Source organism: Cyprinodon tularosa, unplaced genomic scaffold, assembly GCF_016077235.1.
Source record: "Cyprinodon tularosa strain WSP-4 unplaced genomic scaffold, ASM1607723v1 ctg182, whole genome shotgun sequence".
Classification (NCBI taxonomy): Eukaryota; Metazoa; Chordata; class Actinopteri; order Cyprinodontiformes; family Cyprinodontidae; genus Cyprinodon; species Cyprinodon tularosa.
The window spans coordinates 419,084-446,652 of NW_024038624.1; the positions used below are offsets into that span (position 1 = coordinate 419,084).

General features: G+C 38.5%; 1 protein-coding gene across 2 annotated transcripts in view; it reads right to left on the reverse strand.

The window, feature by feature from the left end:
- The window catches only part of rexo1 (REX1, RNA exonuclease 1 homolog), a 31,616-nt gene extending 4,115 nt beyond the window's left edge, over positions 1-27,501 (reverse strand). Inside the window, exons 1-15 of one of the 2 annotated variants that reach the window (XM_038282347.1) lie at positions 27,199-27,501; positions 20,252-22,050; positions 20,070-20,171; positions 13,561-13,771; positions 13,349-13,479; positions 12,966-13,103; positions 12,755-12,878; positions 7,843-7,968; positions 5,352-5,492; positions 5,143-5,256; positions 4,978-5,051; positions 4,004-4,114; positions 2,517-2,632; positions 2,304-2,442; positions 173-293 (exon numbers count right to left, since the gene is read on the reverse strand). In XM_038282347.1, the coding sequence (XP_038138275.1) occupies positions 173-293; positions 2,304-2,442; positions 2,517-2,632; positions 4,004-4,114; positions 4,978-5,051; positions 5,143-5,256; positions 5,352-5,492; positions 7,843-7,968; positions 12,755-12,878; positions 12,966-13,103; positions 13,349-13,479; positions 13,561-13,771; positions 20,070-20,171; positions 20,252-22,050; positions 27,199-27,370 (3,619 nt within the window). In that variant the 5' untranslated portion in view covers positions 27,371-27,501. Of the gene's footprint in view, positions 1-172; positions 294-2,303; positions 2,443-2,516; positions 2,633-4,003; positions 4,115-4,977; positions 5,052-5,142; positions 5,257-5,351; positions 5,493-7,842; positions 7,969-12,754; positions 12,879-12,965; positions 13,104-13,348; positions 13,483-13,560; positions 13,772-20,069; positions 20,172-20,251; positions 22,051-27,198 lie in introns of both variants that reach the window. The other variant, XM_038282346.1, reaches the window with a different exon arrangement.
- Between the last annotated feature and the right edge of the window lie 68 nt (positions 27,502-27,569).

The window sequence follows — 27,569 nt, forward strand, 5'->3', positions numbered from 1 at the left end:
TCCTGGGCAGACTAAATGCAGAGATGCATTTTTTTTTTCATAAATGTGGCATAAAATGGGGAGAAATAAAAAGTTTAATTTTAACACTTTAAGATTTAGAGAGTAAATAAATAAATGACAACATACTGGAGAGAAAAAAATAAGTTGTTAAAATTGTTGTTTTGTTTCTCACCATTGTCCTGGATGATGCGTTTGAGGTAATCGGCCATCAGGTTCTTCAAGGCACGTTTGTAGGGCAGACCGAGGCGGTGAGGGAACACGATGGCGGTGTCTACGACCGAACTGTGGATGAGCTGGAATAGAAGAGAGACAAACACAGATAAAACCAGAGGCTTCCAAACTTTTCAGCTTCTGACTCACGAAATGGTACCAGAGTCGACTGATAACCCAAAACGTTCGTCCAGTTTAAAACATTGACGAGAGTATCACGATGAGTATAATGGTGTTACAAACAGCATCAAGGAATTGGTTTTGACCATTTTTAAGACGATGATGTTCATCTTGTTGCTCCTAACTTACCTGTTTAGCTGCCTTTCTCTATTATAAAGGAGCCACTATAGGAGCTCCTACTTTAGCTACGCTTATATGTTTCTCACACATAGAAAGAACACCCTAGTTCACTGCTTCTTTATTCCTTTAGAGGCTGCTAACGCTGAGCCCGGTTCTGGTTCTGCTGCAGGTTTCTTACAGTTTTTTTCTCTCCACTGTCACTACATGCATGCCCGGTGTGAGGGATTGCTGCAGAGTAGAGACTGACACGGGAGTGGATTTTCACTCCTGTCCCGTCCCACTCCCACAGAAAAAAATTGTGTCCCGTCCCGATCCCGGGCCAGAGTAGAACTCTAAATCCCGTCCCGTCCCACTCCTGGTGAAATTACTCCCACTCCCATCCTGCTCCCATTCAGAAGGACTCCTGCTCCTGCACCACTCCCATTCTTGTTTTTGAGCACGGGTGAAAAACTCAGAGCGGAAGCACTGTTGGTTTTTGGGTCGTGTAGTTTTTTTGACTCGCATTATAGTGTAGGCTTCAAGGAAAAAAAATACAAAATGGCGGCGCCAGTACTGGATTTTTTTTCTTTCTATTTTATTTTATTTTTTGGCATCGATCCTAGTTTTTTTTTTTAGTTATTATTGGTTTGCTCCCGCTCCCGTCTGCTCCCGTTAATGTTTAATCCTGTACCGTCCCAATCACGTGATCGTTACTAATACTGACTCCCATCCCACGGGAATCCCGAAAAAATGTCAGTCTCTACTGCAGAGTCAGCAGCACAATGCAAGCGATGCAAAGCTAATGACTCGCTGTAGTCAGCTGGGTTTCCTAAGATGGTAAAATGTTCCAATCAGCCTGGATAATTTGATATGACAGTTACTGTTAGATGCCTTGAGATGTGTGTAAAAAATTATTTTGGCTTTGTTTTACAGAAGGAAAAAAAATTAGCCTTTAGTTAAATAAGCTGGTATCTATCAAGGACAGATTCCCCTTTTTTCACCACTTTTTTCTTCCTCTTAACTTTCCCTAAATACGCAAAGACAGCCGTCTGAACAACCAGATTTTCTGCAGTGACCTTCTATAGCTTCCCTCTCTCCAGTTTTCTTCACAATTGTACTGAACAGAACATGTCTGTGACAAAAATTGTTTTTCTATTTATATGTAAAAAAAATTTTTTCCTGATGATATTTAATATTTATTCTCATTAACTCTTCAGCCAAAATTAATCAAAACCCTTTCTTAGTGACTTTTGGTGATCTGAGTTTTGTGATTAATTTTAATGATATTCTAATCCAGAGGTTCCCAAAATGGGTTCAGGATTCGCTGGGAAGGTCTATCACTGAGTGGGGTTCACCAGTTGATTTCACAATCAACATAGTGAGATTCCTAAGGTAAATAAATGAGGGCCAAAAACATACCATGAAATAAGTGAAAATAAAATATTCAAAGATGAAATATTATTACATAAAATTATTATTTTATTTAATAAACTTTATATTAAATTATTTAATTGATTTTTAAGAAAAATACATTAACTTAAAAAGGGTCATGTATTTTTAGGGTCTCCCCTCACTCTGGCAGCTGTTTTTTTGGGGTCACAGCCTGGAACCCTGTTCTAATCTATTAAAAAGTAAATTATAAGATAAATGAGAGGTCAGATTATTAAACTATTAGTTGCTAAATTATCTGGCAGCTCCAGCATTCCCGCTTTCAAAACAGATTCCATTCCTTCCAAGGACTACGGAAGCCTGAATGAGGCTTTTCTGTAGTTCTCATGCAGCTAAAACAATAAGCAGCTGAAGACGAGGCTCACCTTCAGCGCCAGCAGGTCGCTCTCCAGACTGTGACCGATGAGGATGGACTCGGCCCTGAACATGCTGAGCAGCACAGCCTGGACATCTCTCAGGGTGATGGTGGCGTTCACCAAGTCCTCCTCAGTGACGCCAGAGAATCTGTCAGAGATGCAGTTTATTCTCACCGACTCTCTCAGAGTTCACACGCTGCTGAGACTCAAATGTTTCCTCACCGCGTGTTGTAGTCAACTACTTTGCTCTCTGGCTTGACAAAGGTGTCGTAGATTACTTTCATCTCCGAGTCGATGACTGTCACTCTGGTCAGCTCCAGACCCTGCTTGGTATAACACTGATCACACAGACACAAGGAAATGGATCAGCTGTGATACTAACAGTGTTGTGCCTGAACGCGTTCATTGAACGAAAGTTCATGAACTCGTTCATATTTTGGGCGAACGTGAACTGAACGTACTGCATTACTGCCTGATGAACGTTATTGTGAACTCGTTCATTCTGGTGTCAGTGAACGGCACGCTCTCTTAGTTCAACTCCGTTCAATAGGTTGCCAGATTTCTATAGAGTCCTCCAGGCGAAAACCCGGCTAAATCACACCGTAAACAGGCCTTAATATGTAACGGGGTAAAACACCCAATCTGGCAACACCAGCTATCAGCGTCGTAGCCTACATCGAAACAAAATGCAGCGAGGAAGCCACAGCAGCATGGAGACGACCGTGGAGGCAAAAAAGCAGCAGTATGATCACTTAAAACAGTTTTATGACCAGGTGGTCGGTGAGGATGATGGCAACAACTTTGCCCGCCGGCTTTCAGTAAAAAAATCCGCACTTCAGTAACCTTAAATTCCTACCTCAGCCTGGTCCCTCAGTTTCTGTTAGTAAAATGTTATTGAGGGTTTTACTATTCATGTAACTTGTTTGTTAAACCTGCCTGGTATAATTTTCCAGGATTCATTTTTAGTATGTACTGAAATGGAATTTCAAATTGAAAAAAATATAAAAATTTAAAAAAACATTTGCACCTTAAAGACTACTTTCCTGTTTTTCTTTTAATAATTCCTCATAAAAAAGACCATTCAAGCAGCACATTTTTCCTGATGTTTTTGAGAATATACTGTAGGGGTGAAATCTGCAGCTGCTACTAGTGTGAAGTGAATGGACAGCAACAAAGCATTAAAGCAACAATGGGGAAATGCTGTCCCCTCAATGCTAATGTAAACCCTGGTTGGATAAGGATTCAAAACTGGATATGAAGATGAAATCTGACGCACAGTTTCAGAGTTACAACTGATAAAATAATTGCTGTCTGTGGTTCTACAGTAGGCTATGGTGTAATTGAGCAATATATGAAAAAAAAAAAAAAAGGAACTGAACTAGTTCATTTTTTGGAACTGTGAACTTAGTTCAAAATTTTTAATTATGAACTATGAATTGAAACTAGTTCATTTTAAAATGTGTGAACTGAACTGTGAACTTAGTTCAAAATTTTTAATTATGAACTATGAATTGAAACTAGTTCATTTTAAAATGTGTGAACTGAACTTTGAACTAGTTCACGTAGAAAGAGAACTTTCCCAACACTGGATACTAAAGCACAAAAGACAGACCCAAATTAAAGTTTATGGTGTGACTTTCTGCATCAGCTGTAGAAGCAAACATATCTGATGAAAAGGCAGAGCGTGGTCCTGTTTCAGGATCACTCACCATCTCACAGTCCAAAGCAAACACTCCTCCGTTTCCATCCACAGGCAGCGGCTTGCTGAACGTTGACACAAAGCCATCTAGGGACTCCTTACGGCCGTCCTGAACGTGTTGCTATGGTAAAACATTCAGATGATGAGCATTAAAAAAAAAGACGAAATTAACACAATGAATGCAGAAAAACACAAAGACTAAGAAAGATTCCCTCAGAGACTAACAAAATCCAGATGCCTTAATTTAGCTAACAGAACAAGAGGATCAATAAAGAACTACATTTAGATGAATAAACAATAAAAAAAATACATAAACTAACAAAATGGAAAACAGTTGATCAAATTAATACCTAAAAGTTAAAAATCTAGTTGAATAAAAACATTTATGAACTAAACTAAATGTTTAAAAACGTAAATAACTACAACAAAATACACCCAGAGACAAATAATGTCAATAAAGAATATACTTACTGATAAGTATAAAGAAAAAAAAATCTATAAACAAAATAAACGAATAACTAGTTAAATATCTTCATTAATAAAAAAGAACATGGTTAATGGTTAATTAATACCCAGTTTTGGGAGTAACTGTGTTAGTTTTTCATTCAAAAATGTATATGTAATCTATATATCTACATATATAGTTTACTTTTTATATGTATATTTACACACACACATATTTATATATATAAAAATAAAAGTACATTTCAGAGGGATTTAATATTGAACATCCCAAGTTTTGACTACTTTTAGTTTAAGGAAAGGGAGTCCAAATTTTAGAGCAATAAATGAACTAGTACCACTATACTAATGTAATAAAAATAAAGGTTAAATAATCAGTAGCGTAAAGAAAAAAATACAACTCAAAGTCCTCCTGCCTTGGTGCCACTTTTTTGGTATCTTATGTTGTTATTTTCCAGCTAACTGGACACTTTCAGTCCATATCTTAGTAAAAACAGTATTAGGAAAACGTCTCTTATTTACTTTCCCAATTTGGCATCCAGGAGCTCCCACAGCTGCTGAGCAACAGCTGTATGTGGTCTCCCAGCCTCCAGCGACTAAGAAAGAGGGGAATAAAATGTGTTCTTGAGTGTCTGAATCAGACAGAGGGAGTTATTTAAAATTCAGACTGAAATCCAAAGCGTTTACCTCGGTTCCTGCGTAAACGCCCCCAGTGGTAGCTACACTCCTCTTTCCGTATGCAGCTGCCGTTAACATTGATCTTATACTCTGCACCACAGCGACAGCAAATCTTGTTGAACGCTGGAGGAAAATGAGCAAAATACTTTAATTTAATGAAAGTTGATGATAATATACATTGCATGGGATAAAATGAGGTCTGTTATTAATATACTGACGGTCTGGACTGATCTTTTTCTCTGGAAGGTTATGAATGATGGCCCTTCCAGAGGCCTCTGGGTTCGGCCTCGGGTATCCGTGCTCCTGCAGCTGTTCCTCTGTCATCAGGTAGGCCTTCAGCTTCCTGTATAGGTTAGCTCCTGTAATAAAAAAAAGGCAGCGCCTAAATAAGGTAAGTTTACATTTTTTACATAATCAATTGGATTTAAAGCTGTTTCTATGCCACATACAAATATTTTTTATATTTAGTTAACATCACAGGACTTACTACATATGTCCTTTCCCCTAATAATTCATATTTTATTGTGTCTTATTAAATGGCTGTGAAAATGTTAAAGAAGCAGCCTTTTATCATTGCTCTTTTCAAATACAGTCTTCCTGTTTTGTTCATGTAGAAAATGGTGGCAAAGATATTCTGAGCTTACAGAACCAAACAGGCAACAATTTTTAGTCTGAAGATTTGATGGAAGGATAAACACAGCATAGTCTGGTCTGTTGGAGCAGGTGAGTTTTTAAGCACTAAGCTCACTGGAGAATGGGGCAGAAAGCTGCTAAAGAGAAACTATTTCAAATCATTCTTTTTCTTCTTCACTGAATCACCCATTTTTTTCTTTTTAGTTTTTTATTTTATTTGCTAGCTTCAACCAGACCTGCTTCTTTTCTCTTCTTTCACTTTGCATTGGGCCGCTCATGTCTCCCCTTATTATGCAAAACCTATAGAGTGACAAAGTTAGGTGAATGACCCAAAGTTACCATCAGTCACTTCGACCAATCAGTGGTTTGGGAATCCTTCCTGACCTCCCTATTGGTCACCTCATCCTGCCTTCAAAGGTGAAGCTCACTGCCTGCTGGTGGAAGCGTTTCGCTAGACATGTGACATAGCATAGCTCTCCTACAGAGAGGGCAGGTAGTCTAAAACTAGATACAAACACATAAACAAGCTCACATACCTCTAACTGTCAAAATAAAATGCTTTTATACTGCAGACTCCAAGTCCTCAAACAGACTGGTTTCTATCCTATGTGGTTGAATAATGAGGTAAATGGGTACAAAAACAATTTCTGAATTAAATTGATATCAGATCATCTTGGTGCCATTTTAGTCAGGACTTTTCATTTAAATCTTACATAAAGTTTCTAGACTTTCCTTCTTTCATGTCCAGAATTTCGCAAAAATTAGAAATGTATTGTCCAGTGGTGATGCTGAAAAAAAAAACAGTCCATACTTTTGTAACCTCAAGGCTGGACTATATAAATGTAGTTTTTTTTAAATATATACAATTCTTTACAATCAGATAGTCCACATACTAGTAAAAATCCTTTAACTGATCCAAAGTGCTGTTGATAATAAAAAATAGGGACAATATTTCTCCTAGCTTAGCCTCCCTTTGACTTCCTGTTAGATCCAGAACTAAATTTTAAATCGTCCTCTCACATATAACGCCCTACATAACGATGCTCCATCTGATATCAGAGATCTGATTGTTCCTTATATTCCTAATGCAATACTTTGCTCTCAATCTTCAGGCCTATTAGTAGTTCCTAGAACTTCTAAAGTAGAATGCTGCTATAGGGTTAGGCTGCTGGAGGACATTGGGGACACTTTCCTCGCTCTGCTTAATCCTACTTCTAACCTCCAATTGTGTAATATTTGTCAGTTCAACCCCCAACTTTATGTTCTCTCTGCATTTTCTCGCCATATAAGCTTCATCTGGTCTGATTCGGTTTTGCTCTGGGATCATTAGCTGAGTTGATGCCATCAACACCCAACGATTATAGATGATGGAGTTGGTCCTGTTTTTCAGTGCTTTGTCACAAGGGCACAGATTTTTGAACAGCAGGGAAAACACAAAAAAGATTTCAACTTAATTTAAATTAGTGTAAACTGGGCTTAAACTAGTGCTCAATTATATACTTTCACAATAACATGTTGGTCAATTTTAATTAAGAAGGTTATTAGATTAAATAAAAAGTGTTTATTGTTCAGTAATAGCAACATTAAAGCTGCAAACCTCCAGGGTTAAAATAGTTTTATTTAATATTTTCTCTATTTATCTGTTATTCTATTTCTAATTATCTTCTATACTCTAAAATTGAAGGAAAACAAAAGGAGGAAGATGTTTATCCTGGTGATCTCCTTGTGATTTAGTTAAACTTAAGCCCAGTTAACGCATCCCCTGTGATGCGAGGTCATGGGATGGTAGCTGATGAGGGGGTAAACAGAACGAGAGGTCGTCACATGGCTGTTTGAACAGCTTGGGTGTTACAAAGATGCTGCTACAGCAGACGCTAAGCAACAGCGGAAAAAAAAAAACAATAGAAAAAAAAACTATTCTCTCGTTTATTGGAGATATAATCTGCTGTCTCTGTGGTTTAGCATATGATCCGGGGACATATAAAGAGCTTATCCCAGAAAAATAACCAAGATGAAATGAGCACATGTGTCTTGTGACTGCAAAAAGAGACCGCTGTAGAGCCGCCCCTTCCTTACCAAACAGTTTCTCCTCCTGCTGTTTACCCGACCTGTTGACTGTGAAGCTGGTTGTGGCTGCGTGACGGCCACCCAGAACCTCCTCATGGGACTGAGCCCTTCTTTTTGCTGCAATCCCAGCATCCTCTGCAGAAAATACACAACAGATCCAGCAACATTCATTCATGAAACACAATTTCATCCATTATATTCAAGTGTAACTAAAGAAATGGAAATAAGCAAAGACCAATTGCACTAATATTAACGGGCATTTCATTTCTTTGTTCTTTACTGTATATAATTTCAAATAAAAACAGAATCATGTTAACATTTTAAAAACATTTCTGGGGGAGCATGCCACCGAACCCATTATTACAGAAATATATATATATACACATATATATATATATATATATATATATATACACATATATATATATGTATATATATATATGTATATATATACACACATATATATATATATATATATATATATATATATATACACATATATATATATATATATATATATATATATATATATATATATATATATATATATACATATATATACAGGTGCTGGTCATAAAATTAGAATATCATGAAAAAGTAGATTGATTTCAGTAATTCCATTTAAAAAGTGAAACTTGTATATTATATTCATACATTACATACAAACTTATATATTTCAGATGTTTATTTTGTTTAATTTTGATGATTACAAATGACAACAAATGAAAATCTCAAATTCATCATATCAGAAAATTAGAATATTACTGAAGACCAATAAAAACAAAGGATTTATAGAAATGTTGGCCAACTGAAAAGTATGAACATGAAAAGTATGAGCATGTACAGCACTCAGTATTTAGTTGGGCCTCCTTTGGCCTGTATTACTGCAGCAATGCGGCGTGGCATGGAGTCGATTAGTCTGTGGCACTGCTCAGGTGTTATGATAGCCCAGGTTGCTCTAATAGTGGCTTTTAGCTCTTCTGAATTGTTGGGTCTGGTGTATTGCATCTTCTTCTTCACAATACCCCATAGATTTTCTATGGGGTTAAGGTCAGGAGAGTTTGCTGGCCAATTAAGAACAGGGATACCATGGTCCTTCAACCAGGTACTGGTAGCTTTGGCACTGTGTGCAGGTGCCAAGTCCTGTTGGAAAATGAAATCTGCATCTCCAAAAAGTTGGTCAGCTGCAGGAAGCATGAAGTGCTCTAAAACTTCCTGGTATGTGGCTGCGTTGACCCTGGACCTCAGAAAACACAATGGACCAACACCAGCAGATGACATGGCACCCCAAACCATCACTGACTGTGGAAACTTTACACTGGACTTCAAGCAACGTGGATGAAGTGCCTCTCTTCTTTTCCTCCAGACCCTGGGACCTTGATTTCCAAAGGAAATGCAAAATTTACTTTCATCAGAGAACATGACTTTGGACCACTCACCAGCAGTCCAGTCCTGTTTCTCTTTAGCCCAGGCAAGACGCTTCTGACGCTGTCTGTGGTTCAAGAGTGGCTTGACACAAGGAATGCGACAGCAGAAACCCATGTCTTTCATACGTCTGTGTGTGGTGGTTCTTGAAGCACTCACTCCAGCTGCAGTCCACTCTTTGTGAATCTCCCCCACATTTTTGAATGGGTTTTGTTTCACAATCCTCTCCAGGGTGCGGTTATCTCTCTTGCTTGTACACTTTTTTCGACCACATCTTTTCCTTCCCTTCGCCTCTCTATTAATGTGCTTGGACACTGAGCTCTGTGAACAGCCAGCCTCTTTAGCGATGACCTTTTGTGTCTTGCCCTCCTTGTGCAAGGTGTCGATGGTCGTCTTTTGGACAACTGTCAAGTCAGCAGTCTTCCCCATGATTGTGTAGCCTATAGAACTAGACTGAAAGACCATTTAAAGGCTTTTGCAGGTGGTTTGAGTTAATTAGCTGATTAGAGTGTGGCACCAGGGGCCATCAATTTTGAACCTTTTCACAATATTCTAATTTTCTGATATGATGAATTTGAGATTTTCATTTGTTGTCATTTGTAATCATCAAAATTAAACAAAATAAACATCTGAAATATATGAGTTTGTATGTAATGTATGAATATAATATACAAGTTTCACTTTTTAAATGGAATTACTGAAATCAATCTACTTTTTCATGATATTCTAATTTTATGACCAGCACCTGTATGTATATATATATATATATATATATATACTACATATATATATATATATACATATATATATACACATATATATATACATATATATATATACATATATATATATATACATATATATATATATACATATATATATATACATATATATATATACATATATATATATACATATATATATATATACATATATATATATATACATATATATATATATACATATATATATATATACATATATATATATATATATACATATATATATATATACATATATATATATATATATATATACATATATATATATACATATATATATATATATATATATATATATATATATATATATATATATATATATATATGTGCTAAGAAAATTCTAGAAAAAATAAAATCTGAAATTAAAATGAAATGATATGACATAAATATGTAAAAAAATGTTTTTTTTATTCAATTTATTCTTTTTTTCTTTTATTTTTCTTTTTCTTTTTTTTTTTTTTTTTTTTTTTTACCAATTTCCAATTATAAAATGTGTCCTTCACATGCAATAATAATGAAAGCCACTCCATACACAAACAGGTCATGTCTGCCAGAAAAGAGATGCTTAAATAAAAATGATGGTGGAATGGATGTTTTTGAAGTTTCAGAGACAGCACAGTGTCCAAAGTAGATCAGTGTTGCAAAGCCAAAACAACAACATTGTGCATCATCTTTATGTTTATGTAGTTAGTTGAACCAAAGTCAGGGACAGTCAAAAAGTTACAGATATTCATCTAGTTGATATGGATTCTCTGTTTAGCTTGTTGAATATTAATAAAAATGACTGAAAATTAATTCTTGAGTCAGTTTAAGTATGACCATTAAGACCTCTGGGTTAGACTGAGGTCAAAATAATCAGTAACGCCCTAAAAAACTTTTATCCCTTGATCCTTATCAAGCCTTTTCTCCAGGAATATCTGATTCAGGTTCATATTTCAGTCCTTAAGTGTTTGTACCTACCAACAGTTATCTTTTTTCTTTGATATTTGATCAGTTAAAACTAGTGTTGTGCCGACGGCATACCTGGCTGTGCAGTATCGGCTAATACCGATACCATCTGTTTGATTGTACTTTGATTGGCCATTCTAACACATCCACATGCTTTGATCTTATAGCTCTGGCTAGCTTAGGGTGGTTTAACTCTGGTTTAGAGTGGGTGTCCTGCTGGAACAGGAGTTGACAGGTCAAGTTTTTGGAAGTTTCTAGCAGGTTTTTTTTTTTTTACAGAACGTATTAAGCTCCATCTTCTCCCAACCGCTGACCTGCTTCCTTCCTCCAACTGAAAAATCTCCATGATGCTGTCGCAATAATTTTCACATAGAAATTGTGTGCTTAGAGCGATTTGAAATTCTTCTTTGGTAAATAGAGTTTAATCGTACTTTAAATTGTTATATAGCACCTGATGCTCAAAATGCTTCAAGATGTGCAGCTGCAGATGAACGAAATGTGCCCCAGGATGCCCTTTGATGAACGTCCACCACAGTCTTTACAAGCAAACCAGACGCCAAAGACACTTAAAAAAATGTAATGCAATCTAGGTCTGGCTAAAACCTCCACAAATCTTTTAAAAAATCTAATTATAATCTAAAGAATCCATATATTTGATTAGGTAGGCTTTACACAAATTATACTGAGCATTATTAAAGGAAATCTGTATCTACAGCTAAACATCTTGATGGTAGCCCTATGCTTCAATTAAGCCGCTGAAAACCCGGGTTTTTTAAAACTTGGGTAACCCGCTAACAATCGGCTTTTGGTTCTTTACATATTTGACCGAAAAGCTGAGTCCGATCCCGTGATGGCAAGCTGCCTGGCCACTGGCCCCCCACCACTGTGTGTTCAATGACACCATCACGCTGGGTGAGCGAGCGCCGATTATGTCGACAGTGCAACGGAAATCAGGAGAGTAAATAATGGAGAGCATCATGGACGGGAGCCAGAGGGTAGTCGGTATTATTTTTTTTATTATTTCACTCTTTTACCCGTCGGAATCCCTCTTACCAGTGCTGCTTCATGTTTATTGAACGTAAACAGAGTTGTTTCGGCTTGTTAGATCAGAAGCGACTGGTGCCGGGTGTTGATGTTCATACATTGTATTCAATGGTATCACATAAATTAGCGGGTCAACAAGGGTCTGGTGTTACTACTGCATGCCGATCAGAGCCGAGGTGATTGACTCGGGCAGAAACGCGTGAGTGAGCTGTTCCCACTGCCACTAAATGCCGACTGTTCCCGGGTTTAAACAGGTTTTTGGGCAAGTAGGAAGGGTGTATTAGACGGGGATTTCTGTCAAGATGAAAATCTGAAGATAAAGAAGGTTTATGTTCTCAAAATCACAGCAAGTGCAAGAATGCATCAAACCAACAGAGAACCATCGACATGAAGGGTCCAGACCCACAGGACAGAAAGCCAGAGAAATCTCCTAAACAGAGCTGCTGAAAAATTTGTCTTCAGTGTCTAATTAAAGACGTTTTCTTATTTAAGATATGGGACAAAAATCCATGAAAGTAAATGAGAAGGTACCTAAAATAATGCTGATTTAAGGACACAAACCCATTCTATTATTCCCTCTGATAGGTTGATTTTCAGGTGTATAGTAGACACATAGGTCAGAGTTAGAGTGGAAACAATTATTTGCGTTCTGATTATTTGAACCTCAAAAAGATTTGAATCATAGTGGATAGATCCTTTAGATGGGAACGGAGGATCCTTACTGGTGACAGGCGACGAAGACGAGCCGCTTTTGCCCCGCAGCTTCTTCAGCGTGTTCACAGCGACGTTGAGGTAGATGTTTTTACTGCTACTGCGATCATACACAAGCTTCTCCTCATCGAGGGCCTGAAGCAAAAAAACAAAAAACAGATCCTTTTTAATGTAAAAGAAAAAAAAAAGGGGGAAATAACCTTTTCTCAATGATTCACACACCATCCGAAATGCAGCCTCCTCCGACGGGCAGAACTTCACACATTCGTCTATAAAAGTGTTGAGGTAGCGCTGGCGGATGTTGGTGGGAACTTTTGCCCCAAACTCAGTGGGAATGACAGGCCGCTTCATGGAGGTGCTCTGAAAAAAACAACAACAAAACAGGCAGAACAGGCACTGGGTTACTGATTACAAAATGTTGCTTCAGGTTCCTTAAACAACCATTTTTCCCCCCAGGTACCTTAAAGGTACGTTATGAGGATGTTCCCAAACCTTTTACAGATTTCCAACACTCATATAAACCTGTATATAAATAAGAAACACATGCACATCTGGAAGGTGATTATTTAGAATATATAAACATCAAATAAGCAGAGGTTTGGCACCTTCATGGTGGGTGTGTGAGCCGTCCTCTTCTGCAGCATCGTAGATGAGGTCTTGGACAGAATGCCAGCCGTGGTTTGGCTCTTCACCCCCTGAGGGGGCTCACCCACAGCTGGTTTTCCATGTGCTGGACCTGCTGGGACAAACATCCATGCATGACTGCAATGCTTTGATCACACAGATGCACAAACCTTTGATTCAGAGACTGTCCTACTCGTCTTAGTGGATGCCAGCTGTGGATTGGGCCGGTGAGCGATTCTCTTCTTTTCTCCAGGAAGGTTGGAGGCGGAGCTCTGTGAGGCAGCTTTGACTGAGGCGGAGAGCTGAGCGGCTTGCTGCTGAGCCAGCTGCATGCGCTGGAAGCAGACCTCCTGAGGTGTGGGTCTCTTGTAAGGTCGGACCACAGTCTTTGAAGGTGCATCAGTCTGAACAGTAAAAGTAAAAAGATCGGTACCATGAGGGTTTGATACATACGGACTGTATTAATAAACACAGTCATTCACAATTGTTAGGGTTAGGGTTAGGTAATTGTTGCTCAAACATTTATAGTAAACTTAGATATGACTTATTACTTTCAGTACAATATAGGTAAATACAGGTGCTGGTCATAAAATTAGAATATCATGAAAAAGTAGATTGATTTCAGTAATTCCATTTAAAAAGTGAAACTTGTATATTATATTCATACATTACATACAAACTCATATATTTCAGATGTTTATTTTGTTTAATTTTGATGATTACAAATGACAACAAATGAAAATCTCAAATTCATCATATCAGAAAATTAGAATATTGTGAAAAGGTTCAAAATTGATGGCCCCTGGTGCCACACTCTAATCAGCTAATTAACTCAAACCACCTGCAAAAGCCTTTAAATGGTCTTTCAGTCTAGTTCTATAGGCTACACAATCATGGGGAAGACTGCTGACTTGATAGTTGTCCAAAAGACGACCATCGACACCTAGCACAAGGAGGGCAAGACACAAAAGGTCATCGCTAAAGAGGCTGGCTGTTCACAGAGCTCAGTGTCCAAGCACATTAATAGAGAGGCGAAGGGAAGGAAAAGATGTGGTCGAAAAAAGTGTACAAGCAAGAGAGATAACCGCACCCTGGAGAGGATTGTGAAACAAAACCCATTCAAAAATGTGGGGGAGATTCACAAAGAGTGGACTGCAGCTGGAGTGAGTGCTTCAAGAACCACCACACACAGACGTATGAAAGACATGGGTTTCTGCTGTCGCATTCCTTGTGTCAAGCCACTCTTGAACCACAGACAGCGTCAGAAGCGTCTTGCCTGGGCTAAAGAGAAACAGGACTGGACTGCTGGTGAGTGGTCCAAAGTCATGTTCTCTGATGAAAGTAAATTTTGCATTTCCTTTGGAAATCAAGGTCCCAGAGTCTGGAGGAAAAGAAGAGAGGCACTTCATCCACGTTGCTTGAAGTCCAGTGTAAAGTTTCCACAGTCAGTGATGGTTTGGGGTGCCATGTCATCTGCTGGTGTTGGTCCATTGTGTTTTCTGAGGTCCAGGGTCAACGCAGCCACATACCAGGAAGTTTTAGAGCACTTCATGCTTCCTGCAGCTGACCAACTTTTTGGAGATGCAGATTTCATTTTCCAACAGGACTTGGCACCTGCACACAGTGCCAAAGCTACCAGTACCTGGTTGAAGGACCATGGTATCCCTGTTCTTAATTGGCCAGCAAACTCTCCTGACCTTAACCCCATAGAAAATCTATGGGGTATTGTGAAGAAGAAGATGCAATACACCAGACCCAACAATTCAGAAGAGCTAAAAGCCACTATTAGAGCAACCTGGGCTATCATAACACCTGAGCAGTGCCACAGACTGATCGACTCCATGCCACGCCGCATTGCTGCAGTAATACAGGCCAAAGGAGGCCCAACTAAATACTGAGTGCTGTACATGCTCATACTTTTCATGTTCATACTTTTCAGTTGGCCAACATTTCTATAAATCCTTTGTTTTTATTGGTCTTCAGTAATATTCTAATTTTCTGATATGATGAATTTGAGATTTTCATTTGTTGTCATTTGTAATCATCAAAATTAAACAAAATAAACATCTGAAATATATGAGTTTGTATGTAATGTATGAATATAATATACAAGTTTCACTTTTTAAATGGAATTACTGAAATCAATCTACTTTTTCATGATATTCTAATTTTATGACCAGCACCTGTATGTATAAAAAATTTTTTATTTATTAAAAGTAAAGACACGTCTCAGGACAATCTTAACTATGTCTATTTCTTTTTTGTCTTCAACACTGTTAATACCAGTACAGCCTGTTCTTCATTGGCTTGTAGAACCCCTTCATCAGCCTAAAAAAGGTGTTTTCTATGTGGCTTTATTAGTTTTTCATACTAAAACTTTGGCGGATATTCCTTAGTATAACATTGCTTTTATGCCACAGGGATTCGTTGCTATTTATGTGCAGCTTTACAGTCGTTTCCGTCAGGTTGAGGTCTGATTTTAGGCTTGGTTATTTAAAACTTTCATTCTTTGCTCCTGAACATGTTCAAATCATGGCTCCTCCACCCTCCAACATGATTCACAGTGAATATATAGTCTTTTTGCTGACATGCTTTTAATTGTGCCACAATGAGGACATTCTGGTGTTTACAACAGCAAAACGATTATAGAAAACAAAACAATGAATAAACAATAAATAAAAACAAAACCACAAAAGAACAGACTAGTATTTACCCATTCTAGCTGTTTCTATTTGTTTGTTTTGTGTCAACATCCTGTTGACCTGCGACTGAGACCAAGCTGTCTGACTCAGAGCAGCACATTTCTCTCTAGAATCCATTAGGAGTCTTGAGATGTCATTGTATCTGCAGAGATTCAAGCACCTTGTGCCAGATGAAGTAAAGCAGCCCCAGAGCATCACAGAGCCTCCTCCATGTTTCACAGTAGGGAGTCTTCTTATCCTAATATGTTTAAAATACTTCATTGAGGTATCTTAAAAGCTGCTAAAGACGAGGTGTTTTTTTTTTTACTATGCATTGCTGACTATACTTGTCTCAGTTGATTTCAGGATAAGATTAAAATAAACTACAATTCCTGAAATTATACCATTCTAAAACAAAAAAGCTGAATTTTTCTATACTGCCGTTTTATAAAGAAACAGCTTTAAATATGTGATCAGGAAGAGACTTGTTAATACAAAGAGACTGTCGCCCGATCAGAGTCCCAGCTTCTCTCTCAGACTTTTCCATGAAATCCCATCAGTGGAAAACCCCTGAATTCTTATTGGTATATTTTCATATCTTGTTTTCAGGCTTTACTTCCTGGTTTACTTGTGTCACCACTCACAAACTCTAGATGAGTTAAGATATAAAAATGTCCCAGCATGTTGTGAAGTACATGTCTTAATTTGTTGGGAAATTCTCTCTCACTCTTTGCTCAGATAAAATTCTTGAAGGTAAAGACCAAATTTAGCCAAAAGTTGAGATGTTCCTGATCTTCCTCTAAAACAAGCTGGTCTTTGTTTTCATTATGTCATCATTGTTTGGAACTTGGGCCAAACTTTGGGCCTACTTGTCCAGCTATGGCATAACAGGAAATGTATTTAGTAAAATGATGTTCTGAGTTAATAAGAAAAGTCTTCTCATACTTTAGGGCCAATAAAGTTTTAGTTGTCAGGTTTGTCCTAAAAATACTGGAAAAGGTTAACATTAAATGTCTCAATATCATTTTGTGTATTAAATTACCTTAACATGCTAACAGGCCGGTTTTTGATTAAGTCAGAATTCTGGAAAGAGGGCAAAGATGCATTAAAGGGGAACACCGTTATTTTACACTGGCCCCTTGATTTTACTTTATTACATTATGTTCTACTCACCCATATGAGTTTTGTGTCATTTGGAGCTGTTCTGAAGATATTCAGTTAGGTTATATCCACGTAATGTCTTCCTTTGGGCAACGACTTGAAGGCACAAACTGAACTGTTCATAATTTATCATTTATGGTATGCCAGCATTCATAACAAGTAGGTGAATCACTGTCCCCCAGACATCCTCGGTTATATTTTTTATATTCATGTTTTTGAAAAACAAAGCGAAGTGTGTATGACGTCTTTCGCTCGCCGGACTGGAGTTGTGACAGGCAGCCCGGGCCACAGGCGGCTACGCTAGCTAAGTGCACGCAGCAAGTTTGCAGAAGGAGAGGTGATAAAACTAGTAAATTATCTATTAGGTAACAATGGGTCGAGTGTGGGCATGTGAGTAAAACTAGGATGAATGAATGGTAGCTGACATGCATGGATGACGTCATACACACTCCGCTTTGTTTTAAAAAAAAAATTTAAATATAAAAAAATATAACCGTGGATGTCTGGGGGACAGTGATTCGCCTACATGTTATGAATGCTGGCGTACCATAAAGAATAAATTATAAACAGTTTAGTTTGTGCCTTCAAGTCGTTGCCCATAGGAAGACGTTACTTGGATATAACCTAACAGAATATCTTCAGAACAGCTCCAAATGACACAAAACTCATATGGGTGAGTAGAACATGATGTAATAACGTAAAATCAAGGGCCAAATGTAAAAAAAGAAATGGTGTTTCCCTTTAAATACTCAGAACAGCAGCTGTAAAATATTTACAAGCACATAACCACTTTCCACACACATACTGAAGGCTTTACACGAGGATATTCTGTACCACGTGGCCCCAATTCATTGGGCCTAAAATAATTTTTAAATAATGGTTCATCAAAAACAGATTACATTTTTTTCAATTTGATTCATTGGTATCATGCGCTTAAAAGAATTTCTTTCTATGTTCCAATGTTACCACCATCCTCTAGATGGCGCCGCTTTTCCTTCTTAAGCAGAGCCTTTAATACCAGAGAGAAAGGAGCCATGCTAGAGCAGAAAAATGAATGGATCCAGAAGCAAGTTGGGGATTATAAACACTGTTCAATGGATGCAGAATGAACTTTAAATTGTTCTGTTTGTAGGTTTAAACACTAAATAAACTCCTCAAGTTGAGACCAGTATGACAAAGCGCTATGACGTTCTTTGCTGCGTTCAAAAGGCAACGATTTGACGATAAAAAGGTAGAGGGCGTTAAAGAAAAAAACTGTCACATGACAGAAGAAGACAGCAGAGATCTCTCATTGATACTAGGGAGGCTAAAACTGCCCTCGTCAATTTAGTAAGATAATTGGTCAAATATACATTTTTAAATGTTAAATGTGGCCCAAATTTCATTTCATTATTTTGCTGTATGTTGAGCATTACTCAGCATTACTCAGAGCCCATTCTCTGATGCAATCTCTCAGTCTCTATGAGAAATCCCCGCTGAGTTTTGAACCTCTGTGTATTGAAGCAAACAGTGAGAAAGTAGGACTGTAATTGGATAACACACATAGGGGATCTATGGAGCAGGGGCGAGTCAGGGGGTGGGTCATGAAGCTGGCAGCTCGATGCTGATAGGTCGAACACACTAAAAGATATTTGATTGACAGTGACCAGACAGAGGGTGCGTTTTCCTCATGAGACAGAAGAGAGGAAAAAAGCGATCCTTCAATCAGAACAGTCGTCTTTTGCTGACCTCTTCCTGAGGTTTCTGGATTTTATCATTTCAGTGCACTCCATAAAAGCTATTTTCACCATTTGTAGTAATGTGTATTATGTGTTTCAACATTTGTTAATGCAATATGTTGTTTAGATTTAATTAACACCACTGAGCCTCTCCTGTTTCAGAGAGCAGCACCACTGCAAGAAGATATGCTAGCAACAAGCACGGTAGATTAGGTTGGAATTTATAATTTAATGCACTTCATGCGAGTCCAGGTTTAACGTTCCACTGGAGGAAACAACAAATACCTGTTAAACAGCGCTAGTAACTAGGGGGTGCACAGATTTATTGGCTGATTGATCAGACCCGATTTACTTAATTTTGGGAGATCGACGATTGGCAGATACTTAGATTTGAAATCGACCTTTTCCACCAATCTGATCTAGCTCTGTAAATGTCTGATAACCACACACTGTCAAAGCTTTAAACTTTAATTCATATTTCAGAGCAGTTATTTCGAAAAGCTTTTATTATTTCTTGGACAATGAGTACTTTTTTCAGTAAAATAAGATTGGCATATCTTGTGTCTTGGGATCTTATAACAACTGACAGTTATAAAAAGAAAATCTGTATCATCAAAATCTGAATCTGCATGATCTTTTTACAGATCAGGAATCGGTGATCGGCCAGAAACCTGTAATCGGTGCACCCTGGCTAGTAACAGTACAATCTTTCTGGATTCAGAGCCACTAGAGCCCAATATGTCAACCGCATGAGTGCATCATCCTTTGCTTTCTTTGGTTGCTTCTGTTTATGTGCCTGTAGAATCATATGAGCTAAGCTAACGTTAGTTTCACTCTTTATATTTAGGAAAATGGGCTTTGAATGAAATTTTACAGCTTATCATAGCATCATTGGTTCAGACTTCTACAGAAAGTGGATCATTTCATTGTTGAGAAAAACAGCAACGGTTCTGAAACAGGACTGGAACTGGTTTGGTTGGGGGAAAAAAACACAATGTGATACAGGAAAATATAGAAATCCAAACACCTGTTTTTCATGCTGGTAAGAACATGAAAAGATTCCTTATAGACAATGATGAGGTACAAATACTACAAAGTGTTTAGATAAAGTAAACCATGCCAGTCCAGAGCTGCTAACTTACATCTCCTTTGGCAACAAAATGGGAAACTCTCTTCTTCTGGCCGGGGTAGACGGTGGTTAAAGTGCCATCTGTGATCCTCTCCTCCTCTGAATCTCTGGACGCCTGAAAGAGTAGAAGAAAAGATCACTGCTCTGAGATCAGTTCTCATATGAATGAAAAGTGAAGGAGAAACAAAGCGGTACCTGCTTTGCTTGTCTTCCCTTGTCCTCCTTCTTCACATCGTTGGATTCATTGAAGATGCGCAAACACTCTTCCATCGGGTCGGATTCAAAATCCAGATCATCCTGAAACACGGAGAAGTCGACTCTGACGCTGTCAGGCTCCTCCCAAGTCGTCTCGCTGCGCTCCAGGTGCCGGTCGGCTTCGTCCTCTGAGGAAGACGGTGTGCGTTCTGAAGCCTTCCTCTTGTTTAAACGACCCCTCTTTAGCGCGGCCGCTGATTTCCTCACCAGATCTTCCTCGGACTCTTCGTCGTAGTCCGCCTCCATGGGTTCGGCCTCCTCTGGGCTCTCGTCACCAAACAGATCGCTGTGGCTTAGACTCAGACTTTTGTCCTCTGGTTTCTTTTTTGACATGCTGGTGTTTTGCTTCGCTTTAGCCGAGCTCCCCTTGCAGCTGCCGGAGCTGCTCTTACTTTTCTTGATGTCCTTTTCTTTTTGACTTCCGTCCAATTTGCCGTTTCTATGCTTGCTTTGGTCTTTTTCTTTCTCTCGCTCCGATGTTCTCTGTTTTTTACTTTCTCGTACATCTCTGTCTTGTTGACTTAAGTCTCGTTTAACTTTTTCCACCGTCTTATTCTTACCGTCACATTTCTTTTCATCCCTTCCTTCCCGCTGAACTTGAAGCGATGCCTTTACCTTTACCCTGTTTTTACCATCGTCTTTCTTCTGACTCTTGTTCTCTTTCTTAGCAGAGTCCTGTTTGCAGTTCTTTACTGATCCTTTTTCTTTTGTACTACTGGAGCTGCCGCTGCTACTTTTAACTCCCAACAATGTCTTCATGTTCTTATCGGTTGTTTGTGTTTTCTCATGTTTACTGCTTTTACTGCCAACACTCTGGTCTCCCACCTTCTTTTTTTGCACCTTCTCCTTTTGTTTGTTTTTTTCCTGGCTGTCTAAGTCCTGTGAAAGCTCCTCCTTGTTCCTCTGTGTAAGTGCACCCTTTATACTCTTGCTTCTGTCTTTTGCTTCGTTCTCTAAGGCCTCCCTAGCAGACATAATGTTGGCCTTTCTTTGCTGGAGATTGCTCAGCGATGTGGGCCGATACTCTGTTCCAGAACTCTCCCCATCAGAGTCGGAGATGGTGTACTTTTTTAAGTCAGTACTCGTCAGCTGGGGCTTTTTTCCAACACAATCTGGGATGTCAGTCCCCGTTAGCTTGTGTGTCTTCTTATGGTCCGTCTTACCTGGATGGGAACCTTCCTCTCTCTTGGTTTTCACGGCTATACCTGCAGTGTAGTTAGACAGAGGGTCGTACTCCATATCAGTAGACGGTTTAGAATTGTCCAGAGTGTATTTGCACTTTGCAGAGGATGTACTGTTCATGTATTTGGGGCTCTGGGGCGGGGAGGGGATTTGTGTGCGGGACTGGGGTTTTTTCATTGACGTGGGAACATACTCCATGGAGTTGCTGTTGTGCCCCTGATCGTCTGAATCTAAGGTGTATTTGCTGCAGCCTGGGGTGGGTTCGTAGCCCCCTGATGTGATCCGGTAGCTTCCAGGATCGTAAGCTAGGTGTGAGGTGGGAGGTTGACTTTTAACAGCTTCAGGTGAAGGAGAACAGGTCTTCTCAGTAGGGCTGTAGGGTTCGTCTCCCATGTGAGAAAGCCTCTGCCGTTCTCGCTCCACCTCGCTGCGGACTTCCTCGATGGCTCTGTTGACCATCTCCAGGGCGCCGCTGATGTCTCCTGATGGAGCCGGCTTTCCATTCTGCTGCTCCTGTGGTCGCACTACTTCTGGGTTGAAGGGATCGTAACCCTGGTCTGTAAGAAACACAGTTATGGTTTTTAATTTACAAAAAATAAAGGCAGATTTCTCACCAGCGTATATCAGCGTAGCAGGCCGCTAATTTTTTTAAACTGGAAAAACGTTAAATAAAACCACAAAGCATGTTTTGTTTTAGTTCTTTTTTGTTTTTTGTTTTTTTTATTTAAAGCCAGTGTTAATGAAGCTTCATAGACATTTTTAGTTCCCATAACTCCTGAAGGCAACTGCTTTCATTATTTTGTTCTGGTGCCCAAATTGTTATTTCTAACAAAACGTCATCTAAGCCCCGCCCCCACACAGAGGGATCAGCAGTTTTCATAGAAAACTTCAACCTAAAAACTAGTTCAAAAATTTATTTCGGGTTCTTTCTTTGCAATTTAAGTTTATTTTTATTTATTTTTAAATACTTTTTTTCAGCTTTAAATCTTTTTTGTTTCCAAATAATTTTTCAGTTTCAAGTTATTTCACCACTAAATGTTGCTAGACAAACTTTTTGGCCCTATTTTGGCCTCTTAGTAAGAGACCAAGAAAAGACTGTGAACAACCCAGGGCCAACTGCTAATCTCGCTGAGGCTAAAGCCATAGGTGACTTTACATTTCCCCACTTAAGCCTTTTTGATGTGCCTACTGTCAGATCGTGTGGACTCTCAAAAAAAAATAAAAAAAATAAAAACAACTCTAATTTTCCATGTGTGACACATCATCGGAAAACTTGGAAATTAAATTTTCCAAACCAGTGAAAAAGTAAAAATGCCCCAGAATCGACTTGTGTCCTTAGTTGTTATGACTGGTCACATATGCACAAGCAGACACTTGTGCATACCCTCATGAGGGGAAAAATTGGGTCAAAATAAGCTCTGTTTAATTTTTTTTTTAAGATAAAACATGAATTTAAAAACCATTTCAGAAGGATTCCATCTGCAAAATACCAGATTATGACTCCTGGCTTTCTCACTCCAGCCCTGCAGGTGGCAGTAATGTACTGAAGGTGGGTTTGCTGCCACACAGTAATGAAGAAGCAGTTTCAGCTAACCCAGAGATCCGAACATGAAAGCTAGACATAAGCAATTTTCCAAACAGAGAGCTTTCAACTAAACCCTTAAACCTAAACATGTATATGCTAGTGCTTAGTGAGTAATGCAAAATAACAAAAAAAACACAATTCTGGTTGGAAAAAAAGATTTTTGGCAAAAATCCTAGAGTCCTTGATTCGATGCAATAAGACAAACAAAGTTGTGATTGTATGTCAAGGATTGTTAATTTGAACTAGAATGCAGAAAGAGGCTCGAGCGCAAGAAACAATAAATTGATTGATTGATTGATTGATTGATCTCAAAGCTGATATATTTACTCAGAAAAAAAAATGTGCCAAAAAGTAGAAAAAGGTGCATGGGATATATAGAGTATATACAGTGCATCTACATATAACAGCTTTTTTTATAAGAATAAATAAACAGAAAATAAACAAATAAACAGAAAACAGACATAGAGACAGGAGATAAGCAGATGATCCATAAATAAGTAACAGCTGGATGACTACTAAAGCAGAGCTAAGGCCCGTTTCACAAAGCAGGTTTAACAAACTCTGACTTAGGTCCTCAAATCTGAATTAATCTAGCCTAAGTTTGTTTTTGGCTGGGCTGTTGTGTTAGTTTAATCAACTAGGTCGACTCAGAGTTCAGCATGTACGCAACAAGTATAAAAAGCCATTATCAGATTCGACGAGTCACCATGACAACTGGCAACAGGAAGTGCCTATTTCACATCACTGGAACTAGAGCGTTTAATGCACAAATGGAAAACAATTAGAATGGGTTTAAAGACAGAAACAGCGCTGCAAAGAAGAGGAAGATGACAAAGGAGAAGATTCCTGCTCAAGTTAAGTTGAAGTGTTTTATGGCAGGATATCTTCAATTTATTAAAAGCACTCATCTCTGTTGTTCCATTTGAAGATCAATAAATTATTATTCCTCCAGATCAAAATCACATTCCTAGTAATTACTGTAATAACAGTATTTCTAAATTACATTTTTGGAGCAGAAACTGAATTTCAGAAAACAACATTATACTAGGAAGAGTTAAAGGCATAGTGGAGGATGTCTGGGTGGATCATCAAAATAAGTGGTCCTCCTAATTGTCAATCATTCAGGTGATATGTTTACTAAATGCCATCCTATGTGCTCATCCGTGTTTTCACTTTCCTGCAGTGAGTCTGACACATACCTGGACTGGCCATCGGGAGAAACGGGAGTATTCTCGAAGCGCCGGCCTGGGATTGGCCTGCGTCTCTTTCTCTCTTATTTTATTTTTTATTTCAAATCTGCCGATGCAGCAGCAGTGCGCCTGTTAGAGGGAGGGACAGACCAGGCCACTTTGGCCGGTAGCATTCAAGGAGGGACAGAGACAGCAGAGTGTGGAGGAAGGTGTGTGATGTGCGTTTGGTGCTGGTAGCGAGCGGTGCAGGTGAGGATAAGAAGCAATGGCCTCGGTCTTAGAACATAGTAAAAGGAAAGGCGGCGCAGAGAGGGAGAGAGACAAAAAAACAAAGGTTCTGGAGGAGGACGTGGCCAAATGCAGAACAGTACCTGATTTATTACAGCGGTAAAGTTACTGAATATCCAAACCATAGAAATTACAGTAGGTCCTTTTAGATCAGTGTTTTGCAACTTTTTTTGACTTGTGTTTCCCTTTGGGCAATTTTTGATACCATGAGTTTCTCTCTCAGTCAAACGTATTGATGATTGCTACATACAATAACTTAAATAAAGACTATTTTACATAATAGTTTAATTTGAGCATTTAATTTTTATAAATGTATGTTTTTCTTCTTAAATACAAAAACATAAATATGTTGCCTGGAAATTAGTAAGGAATCAAAATAAATGCAAAATAAAGTCATGTTATAAAGCTGTATTTGTAAAAACTGAGCTTCCCTTTAATCACATTTAAACTTGATGAATTGGGAACAAAAATTATACTCAGACTGACTTAATTTGTTTTACTTTTGTTTTCATCAAAACTTGAACTTGAAGAATTTAATTACTTTGATGGGCTCCGATAGCTCAGTGAGAAAAAACAGCTGATACAAGACTGTTCTCTACATCCAGTCTGTTCCTCTACTCGGTTTGATGTTTGTCAAAGTTGATGGTGAACTCAAACATATAATAAAAAATGTACTTTTTGGTTGACAAAAGCTTGTTTATTTTTTTTTTAGTTGCGTCATCAGAAAGCAAAACAGATCCTAGTCCTATTTTATTTTACTACCTAAGAAATCAGTCATTTCAGTCAGTCATGTAACCAGGCCACGGTGGCCTGGTTACATGACTGACTTCTGGCCTGAAAAAATCTCCCAGTCCAGCCCTGGTCTGACATAGTGGAAAAATTGCAAATCTTCTTTTGGAAAGTAAGCTCATATGAGCGATGCAAACAGCAACTTTTAAACAGAGCATGCAAGAGAAGAAATGGGCTTGTGCGAGCTCTCACAGGCATTTAATAGGCGTTCCTTCTCGGGAGCGAATACAGGGTTGAGCGTGTGAATTTCTTTTTTTTTAAGTAGAGAGAGCAGGTATTTTCAAAAATTTACAAAAATCCTCCACTTTACCTTTAAGTTTTATATGCCTATAAATGTTTACACGTTTTAAGTGGCCATTTTGACATTTGCTTGGCTGAATATGTATTTATTTCTGAAATACATCTTCATAGTCAAAATAATACAAATGATCAGCAACAACAGGAAATTACTCAAAGATGCTCCTAAGTCTGACCTTTGTAAAATAGGGGTGTGCAAAATAATCGTCATGATGATGCATCGTGATTCTAATTTTCGTGATCTACTGCATCGATTCTTGACACCAAGTATCGATTATTAATTAAAAAAAAAAAATAAATAAAATTGCATGAATGGTTGGCGAACATCAGCCAAAAACAAGTGTAATACAACTTGCAGTCCAGTAGATGTCGCTGCGGATGTGTTGAAGCATGCTGCCTTGTGTCACAAGCATTTCCGGCCGCGGGATACTGCGCCGAGTCATTCAAAAACAAAACATGGAGGAGAAAATATTGCAATGCATTGCAATAATTCAAGTATCGTGATGCATCGTGATAGAATCGCATCGTGGCCTGTGAATCGTGATTTGAATCTAATCGTGACGTCTTTGGCAATACCCACCCCTAGTGTAAAAGCATAAAAAATACACTTTCTGATTGTTTTAATTAACCTATGAAATATGGTTGTTTATGAAATTTCCACCTCTACTCAAGCACACATACTTCCCATAACCAAGACAAGGTAGTGTTGTAAAAAAGACAAAAAGATAGCTGCATTCCACCTCAAAATGCAAGAAATAGCGTTTCATTTCAAAATTTCGGGTGAGGAAACCCGCAGACCCCCCTAAGCTCTGCAAATCCTAAAGATGTGATGCACCAAGGTGTACACCTGATGAAATATTAAATAAAACTATTTTGATGCAGTAAAGACAAAAGTTGAGCTGATTTCCTGCTCTATGGAAACAAGAAACCAGAATGAGAAATTCTTGGCTAAACATCCCTTTTGGTATTAGCATCATAAAACCATAAATGTTCTGTTAAACTGTGGGACAAAATGCTGTATCTTTATTAGCCGGACATGCATATCTATCACTAAATATCTGCACAATTATAGCTCTGTTTTATATGTAAGGATGTGGAATAGGAAGGAACTTTGTATTTTTAGCTGCAGAAATGCAGTGTTTTGCTTAAATGTGGCGCTTTTGCCTTTTACCATAGCCTCAGTAATTAAACATCTTTACAGTGGTAGTTTTTAATACACTGTCTTGTAAAATGTTTTCATGTGGGAATCATAGCCCATTAGATTTAACTGCGATTTAAAACATCAAAAAGCCATTTTTGTGGTTCAAGGGCAACATTTCATACATTGCAGGATACTTTGTCACTGCGGGTTAGATTTCCACCCAGTGACTAATTAATTAGTCTTTCACAGCTGGTCTCCAACACAGGGTGAAACATTAAAGAGCATGACCAGAGGACAAAGATACCAAAATTCCCATCAAAGCGATGGATATGGAAGGTTTCATGTTATTAGTTGACGTCAACTTGTTTGTGTGATTTAACAAGACAGAGAAATAAATACTTCACTTAATATGCACCTTTTTGTCCGGACTGGAGCTTTTTAATGTCTCCGTAGGACGGCCGACTCTGCCGGCTGTGCCTGAAGTGACAGTACGGTCTGTTACACCCATTTCTACCGCATTTGCCGCCGTCGTAGTCCGAATAAAACGGACAGTCAATCCCTCGGAAGAAGCCGGTGGTCCTCAACATTATCTCCGGATCGTCCTCTCATGCCCGCGCGTCCTCTATGGGCTTTATAATCCGCGTTGGTTTTCCAAACAACCCACAGAACTGAACAATAACAGCGTCTCTAGGGCGCCATGACAGACTGGGGCGAGAAGAGCAGAAGTCTCGCGAGAAGTGCAGTTCGATGACGTCAGGAAGGCTACATGCTGGAGAAAAAAAACCT